The sequence below is a fragment of the Microtus oregoni genome, unplaced genomic scaffold, assembly GCF_018167655.1.
Source record: "Microtus oregoni isolate MIOR12 unplaced genomic scaffold, Mior012 000000F_ref0000247, whole genome shotgun sequence".
Classification (NCBI taxonomy): Eukaryota; Metazoa; Chordata; class Mammalia; order Rodentia; family Cricetidae; genus Microtus; species Microtus oregoni.
In genome coordinates this window covers 41751436-41773829 of record NW_024543059.1, presented here as the reverse complement: position 1 = coordinate 41773829, position 22394 = coordinate 41751436, and the positions used below count along the sequence as shown (strand labels likewise).

Here is a 22394-nt window from a genome sequence, read left to right as displayed (position 1 = left end):
AGCAGACGCTGTCTGGGTAGCAAAGGCACAGATATGAGCTCCTGATATCAGAGCTCATGACATCAAAAAACATAACAAATACCAGCCTCACGCCATCCTGTATTCATTCAAGCACTTAGCAAAATACACTCGGGTGAGCTGCCACACACCAGCTGTTTGAGGAGGTGGCAGCACAGATTGGGAAGAATGAGTTTGACAATAGTACAAAGAAATAAGCAACGAACAAATTCTTTGAGAACAGTAAGAGATAAGGTAACAGAAATGATGAGGGGCAGGATCCCACAAAGCCTTCTAAGCCCAAAACATTTATAGTGACTCATGAAATGAGGCTTTTAGCAGGAGTGACATCACCGACTCATGTTTGAGTAAGATCCTTCAGGCTGCTTCTGTCAGTATCAAATGCAAAGGCTGCCGGTTTTCATACAGTAATTTAGACGAGATAATGGTGACTTGTACTGACTCTAGATATTTTGGAGGTAAGATGATTCTAGAGGAATCAAGGACGACTTGAGTTAGACTACGGAATAGGTATCAATGGAGATGGGTAAACTGTGTTCAACTTGAGTCATGCTGAGTGTAAATTAAGATGTCTGTTCACATCAAGTGGAGACAGCAAGAAGGCAGCTGCATATAAGACTGCAGAGGTCAGGAGAGAGGTACAGACTAGGCACAATTCAGCAACTGGGGGTACAGACAGGGCATTTAAAGCTGTGCCACCAGAGTGAGGAGTCAAAGTACCAAGAACTAACTAGGGATTCCAACATTAAGTGGAGGACCCCGCAGACTGAGCACAAGTACCTGTGATACAGGAGGAAAAGAGCAAAGTGTGTCCACTGGAAGAGCATCAAGCTGGCAGCAGCCCACTGTGTCAGACATCGAAGACAGACCAAGGAGGAGACGGCAGGCACCAGCCATTGGATTTAAACCCAGAAAGCTCACTATGACTCTGACAGAGCAGTTTTAAAAGACTGGTAGAGGGAAGGCAAGAAGGGCTGAAGATAGCAAGGACAGACTGCAGTTTCAAGGACGCTTGCTGCACGGAGGAAATGGGGTGGTGCAAATCAGGAAGTGCAGCTGAAGCTTCAAGTTGTTTTAGGGTATTTTTTATGTGCCAAACAGCAGCAGACCAAGAGGTAAGAAAGGAAATGCTGGAATGGTAACCCAGCGCAAGTTAGAAGACATAAGCTCCGGCAGAGAAGTCCTCAGGCCAAGCAGAAGTAGCCGAGTAACAGAAGGCGACCGCGTGACAACAGGGAGGCAGGCTGAGAGAGACAGACAGCACTGGTGTGCAACCCTTTCATGCATGACTCGCTCGGGTGCTTTCTGCTATAGGTGCTCTTACCGGTTTCCACACAGCCAGGACACAAAGCCCTACACTCTGCTAATGGTTCCTAACCTTACTTTGGGGGCTTTTCTTTAGGACTATTCCAGCTGTTACATGCTGGAATAGTGAAGGTGACCTTCAGACCCGACTCAACACATGAGATTCGCCAGTATGAATGTGGCAAACAGGAAAGTTAGTGAGCCATCAGCTATTCGTTTAGACTTCTAAATGGCAGAAGGCTCATTTATAGGATGTTAAATCACATTACAGGACACTGATCACTACAGACTTTCCTATATGGAAGAATATCCTAAAATTTTATAAGTTTTTAAAAATGAAACACTTTTCACAGGAGACCTTGACTTATGTAAACAATAAAATGCTCACAATACTTACCAACAGTGGTCACCGGAGGCTGGGAAGGGTACTGGGAGCTTGTTGTGGCAGGGTATGGGCCAGCAGGTGGGTAAGGACAGCCAGGATAAGCACTACAGGAAAGAATACCAAACGTGAAGATGACCCAACACCTAGTGCTATGAGAACCCCACCGAGAAGGTGAAGTTGACATTGCTAATTAATGAAATTATAGTTTTAGAGATGAAGATGTTTATTCAAAGAACAGTATGTGCAAATTCCACTAATGACAGTGGGTTTAAAGTAAACTGTTAGGACAGCATGGCAGTGTGCACCTACAATCTGGGAAGAATATGAGGCCGGGGCTAGAGAGTTGGCTCAGTGCTTAAGAGTGCTTGCTGCTCTTGCTGAGGACCCAGGCTTGGTTCCCAGCACCCACATGCTGGCTCATAGTTACCCATAACTCTAGCTCCAGGGGATTCAATACCCTCTTCTGACCTTTGTGGGTACCACACATTCATATGGTACACAGAGATTCATGCAAACAAATTGCTCATACACATTTAAAGAAAAAAAAAGTCAGGTGTGTGTTAGTGGCTCGTGCCTTTAATCCCATCACTGAGGAGGTAGAGGCAGGTGGATCTCTGTGAGTCTGAGATCAGCCTGGTCTACACAGGGAATTCCAGGACATCCAGGAGGACTGTCTCAAAACCAAAGAGAGGTCAGTGTGGGCTATGTAGTGAGACTCTACCTCAGAAACTGAAAAACAAAGAAGCTATCATACACCACAGCCTGAAGGTATGGCACACCTATGATCCCAGCCTTTCTGATGGGTTCCAGACCTGCTGGAGAAATGGCTCAGTTGTTCTTGTAGAAGAGCCAGGTTCAATTTCCAGCACCCACAGGGTTGCTTGCAACTGTCCGTAACTCCAGTTTCAGGGGATCCAAAACCCTCTTCTCACCTCTTAGGGCACCAGGTATGCAAGTGACGCACAGACATACACATGAGAAAAACACTCATACACATAAAATAAATACATCTTAAAAAACGTGGGCTCATATATATATGTATATATATATATAAACCCAAGAAATAGTCAAGTGTTCTTGCTTGGCTCAAACTATATAAGGTTATCTTCACAGAGGCATTCCTAAGGAAAAGACCCCATTAGTAACAGAAGAGCAATTTTCCATTCTGATTTCTAGTCTACAGAGAATAACAGTATTAAAATTTTGTCTGAGGCTTACTGGTAACCTTCAAAGCCTTCAAACATTCAATCTGAAAGCAAGTCTTCACAAAATTTAAAAAACTTTTAAGTAGTGGCGCACGCCTTTGATCCCAGCACTTGGGAGGCAGAGGAAGGTGGATCTCTGTGAGTCAAGGCCAGCCTGGTCTACAAGAACAAGTTTCAGGACAGGCTCCAAAGCTACAGAGAAACCCTGTCCGCCCCACCAAAAAAAAAAAAAAACAAAAAACCTTTTGTTTCTCGGTTGTTCTGTGTCACTCATGTATTCTAATAAATAGTCCTAAATTTAGATTCTGGAAAATCCAAAGTTTCTTTCTAATGATTTATTTTTATTTATCTTACTTAATGAGTCAGGGTTTTGTTATGTATCCTTGGTTGGCCTGGAATTCATAAATACCACCTTGCCTCTGCCTCCGGAGTGCTGATGCCCAGCTATTTTTTCTTTATGGGTCTACATATGTGGGTGCCAGGAGACAAAAAAGAGTGCTAGGTCCCTTGCAGCTGGGGCTCCCAGTTTGGGTACTGTGAACCAAACTCAGGTCACTCTGGAAAAGCAGGAAGTGCTCATACCCAATAAGCCATTTCTCTAACCCCTTCTCAAAAAGGAAAGAACAAGTATTTCAAAGCCCCAAACCAATCAAAATCACTGTCATTGCCAACCCTAACCCCTTATTTATTTATTTATTTTAAAAATAAAACAAATTTGCATTTCTCTAGATAACCTAAAACTCTTTTGGAATTATATGCATAATATCTGCAATAAAATATGACCAACAAGCCACAAATGGCAGCCTGAACCTATAATTCCAAGGCTAAACCAGGATTATGAATCTACAGAGCCAGACTTATCTCAAAAATATCAATAAACCTTTCACTGAATTTCAACTAATCTTATTTAATTTCCCAGTTAGCATTATTTTGATTCCCAACATAATAGAATTTTCATTACCTGGGATTGGGAGGGTATCCAGATGGATATGCGGAGATTCCACTCGGCATGCCTGGCATGTAGGAGGCTAAAAATAATTTTTAACATTTGAAAGTCATATGCACAGTCCTGAATATAAAGGCTGTAGAGTTTTACACATCACTGTCAAACCACAGCAAAATTCCACACCAAGAATCCAATCTCAGGCTCAAAACAAAATCAACACCTGTATTTCTTTAAGGAACTAACAGTTCTTTAAGGAATAAATATTTTGAAGTCAATTAAGTCTCAAGTCATTAAACTGCGTGACAATACTCATGCAAACCCCAACAAGAAGTGACTGGCAGATAGGTCAATCTGGTCAGCTCTACCTCATATTCATCTGTAGTTTAGAAGGTCACGCTGGCCCCATTTGCTCTAAGACCTGCTCCTTAGGCGGTAACCTGCCTCTGCATCTAAGAAATCCTGGCACACTGACGACCATATTGACTGATTTGCACAGTTGGTTTTGTTGGCTTGTTTGAGAACCCAAGACTCCAAATCACTGTAAGAAATCCTATAAAAACTTACATCCACACTCATCTAGACCGGTTAAAAAAAGCTTGGAAATACTATGGGAAAAAAAGTTAAAAGTCATTAGTCTTCAAGAGCTTTCATTCATTCAGACCCACTTGGTCAGTGGTACCAAAGGCTAGCTTTGGCCTCGATGGAAAAGGACTTGCCTTCAGAGGCAATTGCACTCAAACTTTCCTTATTAGAGCCAATGGTGAATCAGCACTTAAGTCAACAAACAAGTGTTTTCTTGCCTTCTATGTGATAGGAAGCAGGGTCTGACGAAGGGGAGATGGAGGAAGGTGAAGAGAGAGAAGAGGAGAGGATGTTAAGAAGAGAAGGCACGAGACGAGAAGGAATCCTTGGCCACATGTTGCTTGGAATCTAGTTGGGGCCACAGAGAGTCACAAGTGGTTGTGTTCTGTTAATTGTGCTGACAGGGAAAGCACAGAGTGCTAACTATGGGATCATCCAGGGAAGGAGCTAATCTAAACCTAAGAGGTAGAGGACACAAAAGTGATCCCATAGAGGAATGACAGATGAAGCTCGAAGAAAGAGACACGGAGCCTTCAAAGAATGACCTAGAGGACAGAATATAAGCAAGTGGGAGAAGTACGCTGGGCTGCTATCAACAACAGGCTTGGAGAAGCCTTTACCAGCCCAACAAATCAGGGTTCACAGCCTTCTTGTTAGAATGTTTCAGTAGATCGGTAATACTTTGCCTAAGTATAATGAAGGATGAGACTCAGTATTTCATTAAAAAACAAAAAAAGTCCCCCAAATGTCACAATTCCATTCCACACACAGACACTTTTCAAGTAGGATCTCGGAGAAAAGGCGAGTCCACTGTTAAGTATCAGCAACACACATGGTCAGTATCATTCACTTCCATGCTACTTTCTCCAATGTGCAAACCAGTATCTCAGAGTAGTAATATTTCTTTTCTTATCTTAAAAACTAGTTACTGAAGGGCCTGGAGAGATGGTTCCATGGTTAAGAAGCAACACACACACACACCCCGTTTGAGGGGCTAGAGAAATGCTCAGAGGTTAAAAGCAAGTACTGCTCTTGCAGAGGACCTGAGTCCTAGTCTTAGTACCCACACCAGACAGCTTACAAATGACTGCAACTCCAGGTACAGGGGATCTGCTGCCTCTGGCCTTCTGAGGCACCTGCCCTCATATGCACACATCCAAATAAACACACTCACATGCAATTAAAATAAATCTTTTTTAAAAACTGAGGTTTGGATATAATGATGGCTTTAAATTTATGTGTCTGAGTGTCTTGCCTGCAATTACTTAGATGCTCCATATGCGTGTCTGGTGCCCAAGGGTTCAGAAGAGGGAAAGGATTCCCTAGAAGTAGAATTATTGATAGTTGTAAACTTCCATATGGGTCCTCTGCAAGAGCAACAGGTGTTCTTAATTGCTGGGCTGTCTCTACAGTCCCATGATGCTGACTTTTTACAGACTCAGTGTCTCACTATGCTGCCCAGACAGGCCCTGAACCCCTAGGCTCACACAATCTCTTGGCAAAACTTCCAAAATCTTTGGAGCTACAGGCACACACTATTGTACTTGATTTTAATAATGTCTTGTAGCATGACTTATCATTCAAAAATTACCCTGAAGAGATAAAAAATTTTCTGAGCAGTGATTTCTCAACTATTAACTATTTATTCAAATATGTATCCAGACCTTTGTTCACAGCCATCCTGCTGATGAGATGGCTACTACCTAAATGTCTAAAATGCTATTAAAACTGGAAGAGATGCCAGTACAGTGCTTGACTTAAACTAGCTTTTCAGTGCCTGAGGAGACAGGGAGTGCAAAACTGAACTGCAACATTGACCAGTGCGGTTTCTTTCCAGAATACTCTATTTCCAAAGCCAATGTGAAACTGAAAGAAATACAGAAATGTTCTCTTTGTCTAAGTGGTAACAAAGTGATCTGAGCAAATAAATGAGGGCATCAGACTAGGAAATATTTAGTGCTTTAAACGTAAAACCCTCAGTCAACAGGACTTCACTAAGACAAATCACTAACATCCTTAATACAGGAAGCACTAGTCCTAAAGCCAAGTTTACTCTGGGAGGAAGGGGAGGGAAAGGAGAGGAGTCACTTCTTTTACCTTCCCATTCTGCCCATGGATCAAGATACTCCAGGAAAAACAGATTAAAAACAAGAGAATGAATGACTTTAGGTAGAAATAAAGTTCACATAAATGGTCATCAAAGAGAAGTTTGTCAGAATCACAACTTAAAACACAATAAAAACAGTACAAAACAAAAATGTCAAAACAAGCTAAGTACAACCAACTCTTAATTACCCAGGATGATTGTGAAGTAGCAGCAAGAGTCGTTTACATAAACAGAACAGGGACAGAGCAGAGCTGTCCCAGGAGTGGACCAGTACTGTGCCCGTGCCCTCATCCCTCCAACAAGGTAGTCACAAATTGGCTGTACCGTAGAGAAGCACCACAGAGCTAGATGTCCAATCGTGTATACCCAGAACAGCTCAAGGGATGAGCTAGTTGACTGCAATTAATTCTCTACCACACTGACCCTGGAGTCTCAGAGAGACCTCAGGCTAACTTTCAAATTACACCTGCTTTCCAGGTGGTCAAGTAAGGCTTTTCCATGGCATGCATAATTTAAAACTTCTAGCTCCATTTGGCATCTTCTCTTCCACTCTGGAATCCAGAACATTCACACTCGACTTCTACCCACAGATGGAAGCCCCAATACCAGTCTTTGGTAGGAACCTGTATATGTGGACATGGGGCCTCAGGACATCTCCCCAGACTCCACTAACAAGACAAGCTAAAAAGCAAAGTAACATTATTTCTAAGAGTTTTACAAGGCTTCTCTTCGTTTCTGCAAACTTTAATATCAGATCACAATCACACTTACTATTTGGTGGCCCTGTTGCGGTGTATGGCGGGTAGGATGCAGAAACAGTGGGTCGGGAGAACACTGGGGGCTCCTCTCCAAATATCACAATCATGATCTGAATAAGCTCCAGCAACTCTGACCGTGGCTAAAAAGAGGTGAAACAGGAAATCAAGTCAGCCATAATTATTTCTCAGTAAAATAGAAGAGTTTGGCATTTTTTTGCTGTTGTTATTACTGAAGTCTGAACTCAGTCTGACACTCTTCACTCTTGGCTTTTTATTATTCGATGTGTGTACACAAGCACATACACCAACCAGTGTGCACGGAGGTTGGAAGACAACTCTGCAGTTAATTCTCTCCTTCCACCTTGACTTGAGTTTAGGGGTCAAACTCATGTCACCAGGCTGTGTGGCCTGTGACTCACGAAGTCATGTGGCCGGCCCCAGCTATTTTCCTGAACACATCGATGTTCACAGCAGACAGTGGGTTACATGAGCATGGAAACACGGATGTATCTTTTTTACCCACAGTTCTCCTTTTGGTGTAGTAATCACTGTGACAAAGTGCAGAGCAGGCACAAGCCTTCCAGAAACAGCAACCAGTGAGCATCACCTCAACAGAAGGGACGGGGCCAGCTCAAGGCCAGGCTCTCACAAGCTCACTCTATCTCTAAGTTCTCCCTCTCAAGAGGTCAGAGGGCAAAGCAGCGTTGCTTTTTCCCGCCCATCTTCCACTTCTAGCTTGTGAGTGCACCCATGTATCCACCCCACTGCCACCACCACTTGGAACCCAGTGTCTGAGGTTGGCTTTCTAATGCAGACTGAAAACCACTGGATCTCCATGTACTCTCCAGGCCATCAGCACAGACTGGGACTGCTGAGGTATTCATCCTCAGGGACTGAGGAGCTATTGGGCTCTCAGCCTCTCTAATGTATAGACTGCCACTGTTGGTTTACCCAACACTATCACATAAACCAACCTCGTAAGTCTTCTTTGTAGGGCCGGAGAGGTGGCTCAGCCCCAGCACCCACATGTTAGCTCACAACTGCCTGCCAACACCAGATCCAGGGGATCTGATACCCTCTTCTGGTTTCCACAGGGACCAGGCACACATGTGGTTCATACACACATACAAACAAAACATTCATACACAAAAAATAAAAATAAATAAATCTTAAAAAATAAAAAAGCTGGGCTGGAGAGATGGCTCAGTGGTTAAAAGCATTGCCTGCTCTTCCAAAAGTCCTGAGTTCAATTCCCAGCAACCACATGGTGGCTCAAAACCATCTATAATGGGGTCTGGTGCCCTCTTCTGGCCTGCAGGCGTACACGCAGACAGAATACTGTATACATAATAAATAAAAAATACTAAAAATAATATAAAATAAAATAAAAGCTTGCTTTGTAACATATTCACTGTACTGGTTCTGTTCCTCTAGAGAACACCAATACAATACAGGCCTAGGTTATCTGTAGTACAAATGCTGCCCTGCCAGTTACACTATCAGCAGAAACACAAGATATTATCCTGGACAGCGATATTTTTAGTAAGATTGAGTTCCTCAAACAGATCCTATCAGTGTACCTATTTTTATAAAAAATATTCTACTTCTGAACCTTCTCTGCTTTTGTAAGTTTAATTTGAGTAAATAAAATGATGAGTAAGCATTATAGATTCTGTTACGGAACTTTTCCACCTGGTTAGTATTGTAGCTTATGTCTGCATCTTAGTACTTAGGAAACTGAGGCAGCATGAATCTTTACATATTTGAGGTCAGTCTGGATGACACTCTAATAAACCAACCAACCAACCAACCAACCAACAAAAGCCACCAACACCAAAAACTAAACAAAGGAATAAATGAGTCTTTTCTAACTGCCTCAGTTCAGTGACTGGTCCACTGTCTGAATTTACTTACTGTCCTTGGAATCTTCCCAAAGTGAGCAGAACACACATGCAATCGCTCAAGGAACCACAGGGTACGTACGTGTTTCCAGTCATGCAGATAGGGCAGGTAGATTTTCCCGTTTGCATCCACATGCTTTCCTGTTTTAATAGTCATTGAACTAGTAGGCTTCACAAAACAGATAGGGGGATTGTAAGGGTATGTGTCCAGCAGCCACAGGCATATTGGAATATTATACGTATTACCTGCGAGAAAAGAAGAAATCTCAATTACTCTACTTTTACTAGTTCCCAGGAGTATAATATATGAAGTTGAGACAACAAACATCACCACTACTGCCCGCAAAAGCATTATTTCTATTTTAAAATTTAAGCTGTTTCTTGGAGTTTTGGTTTGTAAGCCACACCTGAGGGGTAAAAGTGCTGACTCGACCTAGTATTTGCTGCTTGACTCTTGTCATTCCAGCTAAAGGCCTGGCTGGGAAAGGGGACGGGAGGACAGTGGCACACCCACTCCCCTCCAAAGCCAGCTTCTACCCTCCAACGGTAGCAGGTGCCTTGCTGAGTCTTCCACCAGACCCATGCTTGTGGCAGCTTTGGTGGTAATTACTCAGAATCAGTGCTGTTACCCTCTCCTCTTTTTATGAAATAGAAACCTGACTACCGTAGTTCAATAGTGGATCTCAAAAGATGCAACAGTTACCACATTCAACATAAACCAGCCTTTAGTGCTCTCAAATGTCCCAAGCAACCATTTCAACACTGAAGTACATGGGTTTCACTTTCACCTTTACAAGCCCAACAGGAAGAAATACGTAAGCATGTTTCACCTAAGAAATCAGATGCTAGTGGAGCTTCCAAGTTTTTTCTCAGCCCCTAAACATATCTACGAGTGTAACTGTAATACACAAAGCCTTAGGTTTATTACCAACAGTTAGAATTCCCTTTTTGGAGAAGGGGGTGGGGGGAAGGAATCCCTACAATAACTTGGACGTATATGCTGACTCATGAAGAATGGCTGAGGGAAAAAGCAGGCTTCCCTTAGATAAAATCGATATTCATACACTTCCACAACTGCATTCCCACCAGAGCTCATTCCCCCGTGCAATGCTGAAGGTAGTAATTACGCTTACATTCGTCACAGATGCTCTTAGTTAATCTGGGACTATGTCAGGCACAAATGACTGACAGTGATCTTCCTATGTGCCCTTCTTCTTCCTTTGAACCTCACTGTATTGCAATCACAGACTGCTGTGTAATATCCCCCAAGGTCAATGCTTGTTCCCCAGATGATGGCAATATTCTGGTGCCTAGGTTACAGAATTAGGTCACTAGGGCAGGGCCTCTGAAGGTGGTCCTGGCCCTGGCCCCAGTCCCTCTCTCTGGGGACATTTATGTCCTAGCTAGCCATAAGGAATAATTATCAAACACAACTGTCCCGAAGCAGAATGGGCTCTTAAGAAACTAAATGCTCACTTGTCACTTATACTCAGCAGAGAATCGACTGGTTGAGAGAGACAAGTGTAGCCGTAAGTAACAGGTGCCTTTGACTGTTTGCTTAGTGCACACCAGGCTACGTGCCAAGCCTTACATGTATCGCTTCCATGAACTGTCAGTGCCTGAGTTAGGTACTACTCCCGAACGCTGTGGGTGCCCAAGGTCACAAAATTCAGACTGCACAGCAGGAAGACAAATCTAACTGTGTCCCTATTTTAAATTAAAGCACCACGTCACCACAGTCAGAAAGGTGTGAATGGAGAGAGGCTGAGACAGCAGACACCTAAGACCCCTCTACAGTGCTGATCCCACGAAACAGCAAATCCCATCCACTGTGAGGCACCTCTTCGCTGCGACCTGATAGAAAGGTTAAGACAAAGCAAAACTGTGAGGTGCTGCTGCTAAATAAAGCGGAGTTAGAACTGCAGTTAAAAGGCTCTTTTGCCAAGAAGGCCGTAACTCCTTGGCAGCATGTTCTTGTCAGCAGATACATAAATATCATTTACCTCTATAACGCACAGGGATCGTTCCAGTGAGGTTCACCAGCTCCCTGGAGCTACCATCATTAAAAACTGAAAGGAAAAACAAAATTTAATCATGAGCATTTTTGTACAGATCACTATGTAAGTTACTCTTTCAGAAACACCAATTAACTAGGAAATGAGGTTAACTTGTCAGTGTTCAGTAATAAGACTTCTTTGTTGACTTGGCTTAAAAAGCTTTGGGTTTCCTGTAAAAATGGGTCTGAGTGGGGCATTCCCAAATACAAGCTTTGGGTCTCCAACTAAGACAATTCCAAGCCAATTTAAAAAATCACTCTAAGAGTCAGGCAGTAATGGGACACGCCTTTTAATCCCAGCACTTGGGGGGCAGAGGCAGGTAGATCTCTGTTAGTTTGAGGCCAGTCTGTTGTACAGAGGGAGTTCCAGGACAGCCAAGGCTGCACAGACTAACCCTGTCTTGAAAAACCCAAAACAAACAAAAAAACCCATAACATTCTGAAATTACTGGACTGTAGGCCTAAGATGGATGCCTATGATTATGCCAAAATTATATTCCCAATAAGTTGTTTTTTTAAACAATTTTAAGAATAAATATATCAGTAAATAATAAAAATCATCAAGACTGAGTATAGTTTAAATGAAGCACTTGTCTAGAATCAAGACCCTGGACTTGATCCCTAGTGATGCTAAAAAGGAGGAAGAAGTCCCTGCCAAGTGATGCCATACGAAAAGCTAACCATCATTTCATTTTAGAAGCCCCCACTCGCTGTGGCCAAGTTGGAAGAGTGCTTATGTGCTTTAAGCCTTGGATTTATCGCGGGCACGGTGGTACATGCCTATAATCCTAGAGCTTGAAAGGTGAAGACAAGAGAATCAGAAGTTCAAGACCACCCTCACTTACACAGAAATCCTGTCATTCTCAATCTCAAGGTGGAATCAAACTACAGTACTGAAAACAGAGACACTTCCACAGTTAAGTACAGACATCTTTCAAAATGTATTTATGTTTACATTATGTGTGTCTTGCTTGCACGTATATAAGTGGACCATGTGTGCATGGAGGATAGAAGACTGGATAGAACTGGAGTTACAAACTGTTGTGACTGCCATGCAAATGCTGGGAATTAGACATGGGTCCTCTGGAAAAGTAATATGTGCTCCTAACTGCCGAGCCATGGTAAGACTTACTTACCATGTCTGCCTGTCTCTCTCTTTCATTTGTTTTTGAGACAGGGTTTCACTATGTAGTCCTGGCTGGCCTGGAACTCACTCTGTAGACCAGGCTAGACTTGAATTCTGAGATCTGCCTGCCTCACTAGTGCTGGGATTAAGGGTGTGGGCCACCAGGGCCTGGCTCTCTTTTTTCTTAAGACAAACAAACAAATAAGTAAACAAACCCATATTTTAGGTGAATGAGTATTTTGCTGACAAAATGTACTATGTACATGCTTGGAGTCCATAAAGGCCAGAAAAGAGTGGCAGATCCCTTGGAACTGGAGTTATAGACAGTTGTAAGCTGCCGAGGAGGTGCCGACAATGAAAATGAACCTCAATGCCTTTTCTATCTTTTGCATCATCTGTGCTGCACGAACTGCTTCATTTTTAATGATTGTTTGGAACAAACACTGTAACACAGGGCAAAGGCTGTACTACGGATTTGTAGGACAGACACAAGGTCCATATTGTTAAACATACAGGCTTTTCTTTAACAGAAGAAAGTAGCAATGTTTACATGGAAAGCTGGAGGAGATACTGTTTGATACCCTGATGATCTTTTGTTAGTCTGTGGAGCCAGTTCTCACCCAAATTCCCCCAGAATTCTGAGATAGTTTCTCAGTCACTAGAACCCAACCACATGAGAGGTCCCATGCACTTTACGCGAGTTTGCTATTATGCTTATTACAAACCCTTTCTCCCCAGGCCCTTGTCCTGGGCATTATTTCTCAGTAAATAGACCCGTTCTTGCTGAAGAGGTCCCAGGTGCTCTGCAAAAGACAAATACTTTGCAAGGGAGTTTAGATGTAGTTATGCCTGAAGCTTTGTTGTGATAATTATCACGAAGAAACTTTTTTTCCAAAGTTTCACTGTATTTAAGTATGTAAAAATTAAACTGCCTGGCATCAGACTCCAGAAGTGTGAACCAGCCTGGCTAAGCTGTGCTGAGCCAAATTTCATTTTTGCCTCTCCACAGAACATTTTGCTGCTAGTTGTGAAGCTTGTAGGGACCCCCACATGGATTCAATATGAAACACCCTTCAAAGGTTCTTGTGTTGAGGTCTCGGTTGCCTACTGATGGGCCCCAGAGAAGTGACCAGACCATGGGAAGCACAGCCTCAGCGGTGAATCAATCACCAAAGTGTTCATAGTGATGGCATTACTAAAGTGGGTAGACCAAGCTGGAGCATCTCTCATCCCGGACCTCTCTCTTCCTTCAGCTTTCCTCCACCATATCCTTCTGCCACGACGCTTTCCCCACCTCAGGCCCACAACAATGGAGTCAAGAGATCACTGACTGCAGTCCGAGACTGAACCACAGCCTCTCCAGCAAGTTGGTGGATTTTCCCAGATAACCTCTCAGTGAGAAAAGCTGACACGTGCTATAACAAACAAGGCGAGCACACACAGCTACACTGGCGACACCAGCTATTCTGCTGACAACTGTCTAACTTTGTGCATCTTAGAGTTACAATACGTTCTTGAAAGCACCTGGGACACTGAGGCAGGAGGATCACTATGAGTTCAATGACAGCCTGAGCCATGTAGTAAGTTCCAGGACATCTTAGGCTAGAATTAGACCTTATCTTAAAAATTATACAAAACAAAAATATTCCTATGTTGAAACACTACATTTAAATTTACAGTGTTGTTTACTCTAAAAGTATTTTGATAATAGCTTAGGCTGGGTTTAGCCATATAAGATCTGTGTGATGGTGTTAGACTCTATCAGTTTTGATTAACAGTTAGTTTCAGCATGCAGTAAAAGCCACACACCTTGAATCCCAGCTCTTAGGAGGCAGAGGCAGGTTGATCTCTTGAGTTGGAGTCCAGAGCCTGGCCTACTGGAGCCACTTTGGCATTAATTTTGGTCCCATGAGGAGTTTCATAGTCAATGCATTATGTGGACAGAAATAAGGCAGACCCTCTGTTACTCCCCACCTCTCCACAGACCCACTGTTTTCAAGCCCTGCAGTGAATACAGTTTACAAAGTCTCAGCGACAAAATCCAAGGACCTCATAGTGGACAGAAGGCAACATGGTTTCCTCTCAGCCCTGGCACCCTCATGTGTTCAAAGTGGGACTAATGGGAGTAGAAGCATTCCGTGAGGACAGAAAAGCCTGCTGCACTTAAAAATAAACAAATAAATAAATACTCCAGGTGTTACTTCAGCTACAAATTTATCTTGTCTCAGGATAAAGACAAACTGGCACCTAAAACTGAAGACTGTTATTAAAAAATACTTTGCAGCCAGGCAATAGTGGCTCACACCTTTAATCCCAGCATTCAGGAGGCAGAAGCAGGTGGATCTCTTTGAGTTCAAAACTGTCTGGTCTACAAGAGCTAGTTCTAGGACAGGCTCAAAAACTACAGAGAAACCCTGTCTCGGAAAACAAAACCAAAACCAAAACTAAAAGTTTGCAGGTTTATAAAACATAAGGGACAGTTAGTTCCAAGTTGTCTTGAGCTGTGCTCCTGAGAAGAGAGGTGCTGTGGGGAAGGGAGTGCTGAGCATCAGGAACTAAGATCCTGGCAATCCCCGCATGGCACACCACCTCTCAGCTTCACCACAGGCTGCACTTTGGCGCACTGATGAGCCTAAGACATCTTGCTACAGTGAAACCGAGTTTTAAAAACTGAGAGGCACAGAGACAGGCAGACTGACTGACTGACTTCATTTAATGCCCAGGCTGGCCTAGATTCCTAGGCTCAAGTCATCCTCAGATTCCAGCTTCTTGAGTAGCTGAGATCATAGGCTCATGCTTCCTGGATACATGTAATGTTGTTTAATCTGTAACTGTTAAAACTTAACCACAGAATTCTGCTCTTAGCAACCGTCTTCACAACTCTGGTAAAAGGCCTGGCAAGATGACTCCCTGGGCAGAGCACAGCTGCAGAGCCCGATGACCCAAGTACAATCCCCGTAACTGTCACAGTGAAAGGAGAACAGACTCCTCTAGGTTGTTGTATGACCTACACGTTTGCTGTAGCATGCTTCTTTAAATATTTTGGGAAAAAAACTTTAGAAAATGATAAATTATCTTTAAATTTTCCTCCTATGGGCTGGAGGTATGCATGCTCATATGAGACTTTAGGTGTGATCTCCAGCACAGAAAAACAAATATCTCCCAAGCCTAAACTTGTGTAGTATTGTGTCAAGGTAATGCTTTTTAAGACTTAAAAGCACTCGCTTTTTTTTCAGACATATACTCTCCTGTGTCCTGACCCTTCAGCTGGAAACCCAACAAACTGAAAAGGAAAACAAGAAAATTGTAGCTAAGAACACAAGGAACAAACTCAAACACAGTGATGGATATTCTCGACCCATTAACTTACCATACGAATCCAATACAGGTTTGAGATCTTTGTACATAGCGATGACATTGACAGTCTGACGGACAGTTAGATCTCTGTATTTGTACTAAAAAGAAAAAAGTACAAAGTTTACTCAAAACCAATGTACATCACTTTATTGACCGATTTGCTTTCTTTTTTGAAACAGAGTTCTGTGTAGCTCTGGCTGTTCTAGAACTCACAGAGATCCGCCTGCCTCTGCCCCCAAGTGCTGGGCGGTGCGTGTGCCACCACCGCCAGGCTGGGTTTCCTGAAAATGTTATTTCCCTTGTTGTAGTCTTCTTGGATCTCCGAGTCATCATTAACACTAAAGTCCGAGGGCCCAGGCTCTCTTCTCTTTACTGCCACCTGCGTGAACTCTTAGCGGAGCTGCTCACTACTACTTTAGCACTTAATCAGGTTCAAAGGCCCCATCCAAAGGGCTCGGTGGTTACGAGCAGGTAAGAGCACTAGCTATTCTTCCAGAGGACCCAGGACGGATTCCCAGCATCCACATGGCAGTTCACAACACTGTCTAACTCCAGAACCAAGGGAGCCAATGCCCTCTTCTGGCTTCTGCAGGCAGTAGACACGCACAAGGTGCATGGACATCCATGCAGGCATTAAAAAAAAGTTACCGCAGGGCGGTGGTGGCGCATGCCTTTAATCCCAACACTCGGGAGGCAGAGGCAGGAGAATCTCTGTGAGTTTGAGACCAGCCTGGTCTATAAGAGCTAGTTCTAAGACACACTCCAAAGTTACAAAGAAACCCTGTCTTGAAAAAAAAATGTTCCTATCCAAAAAAAAAAAAAAATTTCATGGGGTTTCCTTTTGTTGACTAATCTAGCTGCGAAATAATGATCTGCCTCAAGTCCTAAGACACTGGAGAATTCCAGGGTACTCAGAGACTACGCTGTGTTTTTCTCTTTTAACAAAATCTTTCTCAGTGTAGCATCCACTGTCAAGATCACTCACCCACTGGTCTTCTCCACTCTAGAACGAGCACACTGCTTTAGGCATATCTGGCAGGAGCTAACGATCATAACACTGACACTCACAGGTTGACAAGCTCCATCCATGCAAAGCTCTTAATGGGCTTGTCTTAAAAAGCAGAAACACACTTAGCTGCTGGGGATGTCACCCAGAGGGAAAGCTCACCCAGCATGCCTATGGGCCTGGGTTCAATTCTCTCAGTACAGAAAACAAAACCAAACCATAATAAGCCATCAGTTATTCCAACAGAGATTAATACAAGCACAAGGCAAAGCATCAGTGTAATGGCTCTTTATTGCTAAATTATATTAATCATACGGAGAGCCCACATTTAAGCTAGTATTCAGCTGACAGTGAGAGCCTCACCGCTAGTTTAACCTCTTGGAACTTCTTTGTTGCAAACCTGTCCACCTGACTTATGAAAGGTCCCATAATTTATAAATGGCTGCTCATTTCATTCTCTTGGTATATTTTAATATACACGATCCTTTAAATTAGTTTTTGGATCTAAAAGTTATGAGAGTCAAGATTTTTATGCTCGCCGGGCGGTGGTGGCGCACGCCTTTAATCCCAGCACTCGGGAGGCAGAGGCAGGCGGATCTTTGTGAGTTAGAGACCAGCCTGGTCTACAAGAGCTAGTTCCAGGACAGGCTCCAAAACCACAGAGAAACCCTGTCTCGAAAAACTTAAAAAAAAAAAAAAAGATTTTTATGCTCTTTCTCTCTTTATCAAGTTCACTGCAGAGATGGTTGGCCATTCTTTACTTGGAAGAAACAAGTGTCTGGGTATTCCTGTGGTGTCAGCAATCACTGTGTAATGTCTCTCTTTAAACCTACTACAGCTGTGGACATTCTATCACGGAACAGTGAGATGTGAGTAGACCTGGCTATGTCGGAACACAAAGTGTGTAGGATTTTCTGTGGTGAGAAAAGAGGTCGTAAGGGAAGCATGCATGATTTTTGCCTCAGCAAAATCAGCCTTCATCAAAAGTGCTTATTAAAGTCATCAATGCCTGCTATATGGTCTGCTATGTCCAATTCTGTCTTCGCTTTTTTATAAGTGGTATTTGACCAAGCTGATTTCTTCCTCTTAAAACGTGTTCATGGGTTGGTAAGAAGGCTCAGCAGGTAAAGGCATGAAAATCTGAATCCAATCTCCCAAGACTCCATGGCAAAAAGAAGGAATGGACTTCTACAAGTTATATTCTCATCTCCATATGCTCACTGTTGCGTGTGCAAACACACACACACGCAAACACACATAAATGTAATGAAAAAGTTAAAAAAACAAAGTTCATTTGTTTTTTTTTAAAGTATCAAAGCTTCTTTCTCACCCTTTGTTGTTTCTCTTCTTTTTTTGGGGGGGGGATTGTTTTTTAAGACAGGGTTTCTCTGTAGCTCTTGCTGTCCTGGAACTCACAGAGATCCACCCACCTCTGACCCGAGTGCTGGGACTACAGGTGCGCAGCACCACCGTCTAGCTAAATTGCATTTCTAAGTAGCACGGCATCCTGATGAAAACCCCAGTTCCACTGCCTTGCCCAGGCAGTGACTCATCTCTTTACCCAGCATATCCACACTATATAGCTACCCCACCTCTTGGTGACTGACAGGCCTAAGGTCAACTGTCCCAGTGCTGTGCTCAAAGATCTAATTTACTCAATGGGCCTGAAGTTCAAGAGCACCAATGCCAGAAATTGTATTAGAATATATTTTCTAATTATTCTACCCTGCTACATTTATTATTATTAACCTTACTGTAACTAACTTGTAAGTTAAATTGGGGGGGGGGGGGCGGTTTCAAGACAAGGTTTCTCTGTAGCTTTGGAGACTGTCCTGGAACTAGCTCTTGTAGACCAAGCTGACTCACAGAGATCCACCTGCCTCTGCCTCTCAAGTGCTGGGATTAAAGGCGTGAGCCATCACCATCCAGCTAAGTTAAATTTTCTTATAGGGATACACAGCAAAAAGTACGATATATACGGGTTCAATATATCTGCTTTGTCTTGGAAAGTACTGCCCGTGGGTAGGGGAAGAGAGAGTACTGTGTATATCCAGTTGCTATTTTAACAGATGCGTATTCAATGAACGTCAAACTGATTAGGAACAAAATTCCTTATCATCTTCCCAATTTTATTCTTCCCACATCCTCACTCTTGCAGCTGTACCAAACCTTGGAAATTATCCTTGAGCCTCTCTCTCTCAACCCACAGCAAATCCACCTCAGCATTACCTTTAAAATGTATCCAGAATCTTTGGCTGAAGAGATGGCTTAGTGACTAAGGGCACCTGCTCCTCTTACAAAGGAACCAAGTTCAGTTCCCAAGACTCACATTGGGAGATTCAAAACTGCCTATAACTCCAGCTCCGGGGGCTCCAATGTCCTCTTCTGGCTTCCGTGGGCACCCATATGTACATATACATACAGATGTATACTTAAAAATAAATCCTTTAACAAACCTTAACGATACATCTATCTCTAGAATCTGACTTCTACCTTCACAGCTACAACCATGGTCTGCGGCAGCGGCAGCGGCAGCGGCAGCGGCAGCAAAGGCAGGTGTAGTCTCCCTCCCACTCTTACACCCGAGCAGTCCTGGTACCATTTCCATCAACTTGGCTGGGTGTTGTGGCTTAAGCCTTTTATAGTCTCAGTGGATCTCAGAGGCAGGGGGATCTCCGCAAGAGGTCAGCCTGGTCTACATAATGAGATCCTCAAAATGGGGGAGGAGGAAGCTAGAGACATTCATGGTTAGAGGAATGCACTGCTCTTGAAGAGGACCAGAGCTCAGTCTCCAGTACTCATGCTTAGGTGCTTCACAAATGCCTGTAACTCTAGCTTCAGAGGGATTCAATACCTTCGGTCCCTGTGTGCACCTACATTCATGTGCACACACCCATACATATGCTTTTTTTTGGGGGGGGGGTTGAGGGGAACAGAGTTATACTGTGTAGCTTTGTCTGATCTTGAAGTCACAGAGACCTGCTATTAAAGGCATGGGCCACTACATCTGGCTCCAATTGTGTCCTATCATAATCCAATCAAATGCCAAAGTCCTCACCCTGGCCTACAAGGTCCTCTGAATCTCCCACATCACCGATACTCCACGTCCTGCCCCGCTCTTCAGCTAGCCACACCACTACCCTTTAGTTGACAGACCTCTGCTCCAAGCCTCTGCACTTGCTTCTCCTTTTCCTAGAATGTTCTCACCCCAGATTACTCCCAAGCTCATTTCCTTCTGCTGTCAGGGTTCTGCTGAGATGGCACGGCTCCCTTCGCTACCTGACAGAAAACTGCGTCCTTGCCATCGTGGGCTATTTCTTCCTTCTCTACTTTCTCTCCTCAAAGGCTGTTGTCAACTTTCCTACACTACCACTATGACTTTGATAGTGTTGGTTTCTGTGTGATTAAGTTCAGAAGTACAATTTTAGTCTAATTGTTCACGCTGTTGCATCCCACAGTTTATGGTACAAGAGCACTTTTTTTTTTATTTTTTTGAGGCAGGGTCTCACTATGAGGTCCAGGCTGGCCTCAAACTCAGATTTGCCTGTCTTTGCCTCCCAATCAGTAAAGGTGGGTGCCACCACATTCGGCTCAACAGCAACTTCTAATGGGACCACTTTCTTTCTTCTACTCAGTAGTGACTCATCTTCTATTGTAAACAAAATATTGTGCATAGAAGCAGAAGGTTGATGGTATGAACAAAGTTATTTGCATAAAGCAAAACCGACTTACAGTAGAAATATACTTAATTGATAAAATCTCAACCAGTACTAATGAAAACCTGTTTAGGATGGCAGCTAAGATAATGCTCAAAGGAGAAAAATGGTCTGTAGTAATATTAAAACTCTCTCTCTGCATGGGCCAGAATATCTGATTCCCCAATCAGATGAAGTTAATGGGCTACATCAGGTTCCTCTAAAACAGTGGTTCTCTACCTGTGGGTCAAAACCCACATTGAAAAAACACAGATGTTTATGTAACTAGCCATAACGAGCCAGTAGCAAAATTACTGAAGTAGCAATGAAATAATTCTATGGTTGGAGGTCATCACAACATGAGGAACTGTATTAAAGGGTCAAAGCACTAGGAAAGTAGAGAACCACAGCTCTAAAAGCTTAATTGGAGCTTTGAAAAAGAAATGAAGATAAACATTACTACATAGATAAGGTTTCCCCTAACCCCACTCTGTTATTAGGGATAACTACAGGGATTATTAAAAAAAGAAAAATCAAGACGCCTAAAAGATACGCTCAGACAACAACGAAAACATAGAGGTTTAGCCTTCAAGGACTGTGGTCATGAATTTACTAGAAAAAGTTTAATATATATATATATATATATATATATATATATATATATATAAGTCTATTGTATATATTTTTTTAACATCGTTTTTTGTTTGCTTTGAAACAGGGTCTGTATATCCCAGGCTGGTCTGGAACTCACAATCTGTCGGCCTGGGAGTGGTGGAATTAAAAGGCCTGCGCCGCCACGCCCAGTTTATTCGTGTTTCCTTGTAAACTGAAAACCTCTTAAAACACCGATTTCTATCCTTCTTGCTTTGATAAAAGTATCAAAGCCAACTCGATGAAATGGAGGAGTTAGGGCTCAACCATATTACATAGATTTTACTTCAATTAAATTTGGCAAATTAGAGAAAGCATCCTGGAGTCGGCTGTCCCGTGATTAATATGTAAAGTATTTAAAAGTGAAAGAAAAATCCACACCACCAGTCAAGCATTGAGAATTTTAAGTTCAACTCAAAGTAAACAAGCGAACCACTGAGTTAATCACAGTTAATGCATGCAATGGAACGGAACTGCAGAGTTCGCCAGAGTGGGGAGGGGCTGGCATTCTAGATTTTCTGGCCACTCTACTTCAGCGAGTCAATTTCACCAACAGTCCCCGAGCTCGGGCGGGCCGGATCTGAGCAGCGCCAGGCTCCAGCCCGCTGGACAAGGAGACGGCAGGGCCGCTTGGGACGGCAAGCAGCGCCGGGCGGACAGCAGTGGCCGCGCCAGGCACGATCCTGCTTTTGTTTATGGAGGAGAAGGCGGGAAGGGCCGCTCCGCTGAGGGACGGCAGCCGCAGCCCAGCCCGCGGGGCCGCCCATTAGGAAGCGGGCTCACCTTGGACATCATCTTCTTCAGCTGACTCTCGGACACCGCCATGGCGCGCGCCTCCGTCCCCGCAGGCAGAGGGTCAGCGCCACGGGGCCGCCCCAGGCCGCCAGACAATCGCCGCCGCCCCGCCCCCGCCAAGCAGGAAGCCGGCGCGCCGTGCTTCCGCTTCCTTCGCGTCACTTCCGAGAGCGCCGCTCTGCGGCTGGAGCTGTGCGTGGGGTGGCGTCGGATCAGTTCCCACAGTCGCGAGCGGGCTGGATACTGACGGCAAACCTTTCGGCTGGCCCCCAGCAAACCTTGTTTGGCATGGTCCCACGGAAGGCCCTGGTCCTGCGCCACCCGCTCTAGCTTGTGGGCATTGATTTAGGCGACGATGCTTGATGTCTCTCTTGATGTATCACATGCGTTTTTGTTAGTCTTTTTAGACGCTCGAAAAAACCTTTATGCTGTGTTCGCCAGGGCAGTAAGGAGCTCTCTTTCTCAGATAGACAGACAGTAATTTAATTATTATTTCCTTAA

At 43.7% G+C, this 22394-nt stretch overlaps 1 protein-coding gene across 2 annotated transcripts in view; it reads right to left on the bottom strand.

Annotated features, from left to right (window-relative positions):
- Tsg101 (tumor susceptibility 101) overlaps window positions 1-22033 on the bottom strand; it is a 31029-nt gene extending 8996 nt beyond the window's left edge. The window contains exons 1-7 of one of the 2 annotated variants that reach the window (XM_041651950.1): window positions 21882-22033; window positions 15760-15844; window positions 11211-11276; window positions 9290-9453; window positions 7320-7446; window positions 3875-3941; window positions 1721-1812 (exon numbers count right to left, since the gene is read on the bottom strand). In XM_041651950.1, coding sequence (XP_041507884.1) covers window positions 1721-1812; window positions 3875-3941; window positions 7320-7446; window positions 9290-9453; window positions 11211-11276; window positions 15760-15844; window positions 21882-21923 — 643 coding nt within the window. In that variant the 5' untranslated portion in view covers window positions 21924-22033. The remainder of the gene's footprint in view (window positions 1-1720; window positions 1813-3874; window positions 3942-7319; window positions 7447-9289; window positions 9454-11210; window positions 11277-15759; window positions 15845-21881) is intronic. The other variant, XM_041651957.1, reaches the window with a different exon arrangement.
- Between the last annotated feature and the right edge of the window lie 361 nt (window positions 22034-22394).